Consider the following 2,663-nt stretch of genomic DNA (forward strand, 5'->3'; position numbering starts at 1 on the left):
CATTTTTACAGTGCAGTTTGGAACTGATTTGTAGTATCTGTTTCTAGACAGTTGAGTTCTGCAAGTAGTCATGGTAAGCAGTGTAGTTCTGAAGTGAAGAACTACATCCGTTGTCAGAGTTGCTCTGCGTCTTTGACATCGCTTGACCGTAAAGTCTGAGGGAGTCCACTCCTGTCTGTGCTGATTTGATGACGTTAGGATTTCTTCATGCTCTGAATTTCTGTGGTAAATTGCAGTGCTCTGTTGATAATCCTGCTGGGTCTAATATTTCTTGTGATGTGTCTGAAGTCGTTCATTTCTGATTCCTGGCTTCTGACTTTCCAGGCTGCATATGGTCCGACTGATGTTGCTGGAGAGGCTGCTGCAAAACTTACCTCAGCTGAGGAATGTTGGAGGAGTCCGGGCCATTCCTTATATGCAGGTAACTGAGGAGCGCTCAGGAGTTAAGGCTGAATAAAACAGTCAATCACTACTACTACTGCTGGGTTTCTGTTTGCACATGCTTTTCCCTTTCTTTTTCATGCCCAGTCACAGTGTGTGAGTCCACATCTAAAGAGTTTGATCGGTTTGCACAGTATTCCTTACCCGTAGATTTTTGCTAGGTGTGTGGCATTAGGTGGCTGATGAGCCTAAGGGCTAAAATCCTTGAACCCTGACGTATTTGGGAGGGTCTTTTGGGTTTATACTGAACGTTCATATTCGGGTGTGATGGTGCAAGCAGAATTTGGGGAAGAACATAAATTAATCAAGGTAAAATCTGCAGGGGTTTTGTGAAAGATAATGTGTATTTATCTTAAAATCATGGAACCTGCCTTTTTTTAGTTCTCTCACTTCTGTTCCCAGGTTATTCTGATGCTCACAACAGACCTAGATGGAGATGATGAGAAAGACAAGGGAGCTTTAGATAACCTTCTGTCCCAACTGATTGCAGAACTGTGCATGGACAAAAAGGTAAGCTGTGGTATGAGCACACACTCTTCAATTTGCTCCTTCTTGACAGGGCTTCTTCCAGCAGAGGAATTAAATGCATAGGAGTCATAGAAACCCATTGCTGTATGGACATGTTCAGGCAATTTATTTCTCTTGGCTCACTTCACAGAAGGTAGAAAATGACATGAGTGTAACTCTCACTGTTTCCTGTTCTCACTGGTTCCGGTATCCTCAAGTGAGCATGAAAATTTGTTTTGCTTGAATTCCACTCTTAAAACAGGCATGAGCAGTGATGCATAGTTGACATATATACCTTTTCATTTGTATAATACTGTTCTCTGGCATCCAGGCCACTGCCTACCCTTATGTTGAGGAATTTGTGCTTCTTTTTTAGTATTACTGCTTGAGCTTAAATTAGAAATGCTTCATGAGGATCAGAGCGCTGAAATTTGGATGTTTAGAACATTGTCCTCAGCACTGTAATTAAGCAAGCAAGCTCTCTCTTTGCAGGACGTGTCTAAGAAAAATGAACGCTCTCCTGTGAATGAAGTGCACTTGGTGGTAATGAGGCTGCTTAGCGTGTTCATGTCCAGAACTAAGTCAGGATCCAAGTCTTCCATTTGTGAGGTACATTCTTCAAATTGCTTTGTCAGGGGGATGATGTGGCCGGAGGGCTTTTGTTCATCAAAGATGGTCTGAAAGCTACTAACTGAAATAGCTAGTCTAAAACTGAAAAACAGTTAAAAGGGCTTCGTAAAAATTTATGAGGAATCTATAATGTTACTTGACACTTCCGAAAAAAGATCTTTGCTGAAACTCGGAATGGAGGAAACCGACATTTAAAGACAACTGGATTCACTTGGCTTTTTGCAGGGTTTCTGACTGAGCTAAGGGCAGCACATTAATGATGTTATTTAAAATGGTCTAGCAGATTTTTTTTTCCTTGCATCTTACTGGTGCTGAATGGGTTAAAGAGGATTTGTAATGTGATTATTGGAAAGCAATATGCTGCTGTGTCAACGTAAAAGTCGCTAAGAGGATTCCTTAGATATTTGTTGCTAAAAGGTACAGTAATAAGGCATAAAAAGCAGTATGTGTGGTGGGAAGGAGATTAATAAAAAAGCATAGAGGTTAAAAAATTTAGTCTGAACTGCATCAAATTTTAATGAGCTTATGAGCTGTGGGGTTTGTTTGGATTTACAGGGCTGCTTTAATAGTTTTATTTACAGTAGCTTTTTCTCCAGCCTTTGTTATTCACTTGAGCTTCCCACAGAAATCAAAGCTCATCGTCTTGCAGAATGCAGGTGGAGCAATACCTGGGTGGAGCAGAGCCTCTGAGCGGCATCTGCAACAGGGACCCTTTCTCTACCAGAATTCACCCCCAGCTGGCCAAATCCCAGATAAATAAATAAAAATCCCAACTTTAAAAAAAAAATAAATAAAAAGGGGAAACAAGAAGAGAAAAAAAAAAAGCCCTAGTCGTCTAATCCATAGCAGAGTGGCCTCTGGCACATGTGTCGAGGGGAGATTAGACTTAAGAGGAGATTTTATTTGTTTTCCTTTACTAAGCGCTTGTTCAAAAGAGTCTCTGTAAATATTTGAGTTGCTTTTCATAAACACAAAAACCCAAAACCCCCAACCTCAAACAAACCCCAAACTTAAAAGCTGCCTGTAAAGTTTCATAAAAACCTGCTCTCTCATCCGTACTGTCAGCATCTGCTCTCTGCTTCTCA

The 2,663-nt window shown here is 40.9% G+C and overlaps 1 protein-coding gene across 1 annotated transcript in view; it reads left to right on the forward strand.

Annotated features, from left to right (window-relative positions):
- The window catches only part of UBR4 (ubiquitin protein ligase E3 component n-recognin 4), a 77,791-nt gene that overhangs the window by 37,889 nt on the left and 37,239 nt on the right, over positions 1-2,663 (forward strand). The window contains exons 63-65 of the mRNA XM_035901868.1: positions 325-421; positions 844-951; positions 1,441-1,557. Of these exons, the coding sequence (XP_035757761.1) occupies positions 325-421; positions 844-951; positions 1,441-1,557 (322 nt within the window). The remainder of the gene's footprint in view (positions 1-324; positions 422-843; positions 952-1,440; positions 1,558-2,663) is intronic.

This window comes from Egretta garzetta, unplaced genomic scaffold, assembly GCF_000687185.1.
Source record: "Egretta garzetta isolate BGI_Z169 unplaced genomic scaffold, ASM68718v1 scaffold69, whole genome shotgun sequence".
Classification (NCBI taxonomy): Eukaryota; Metazoa; Chordata; class Aves; order Pelecaniformes; family Ardeidae; genus Egretta; species Egretta garzetta.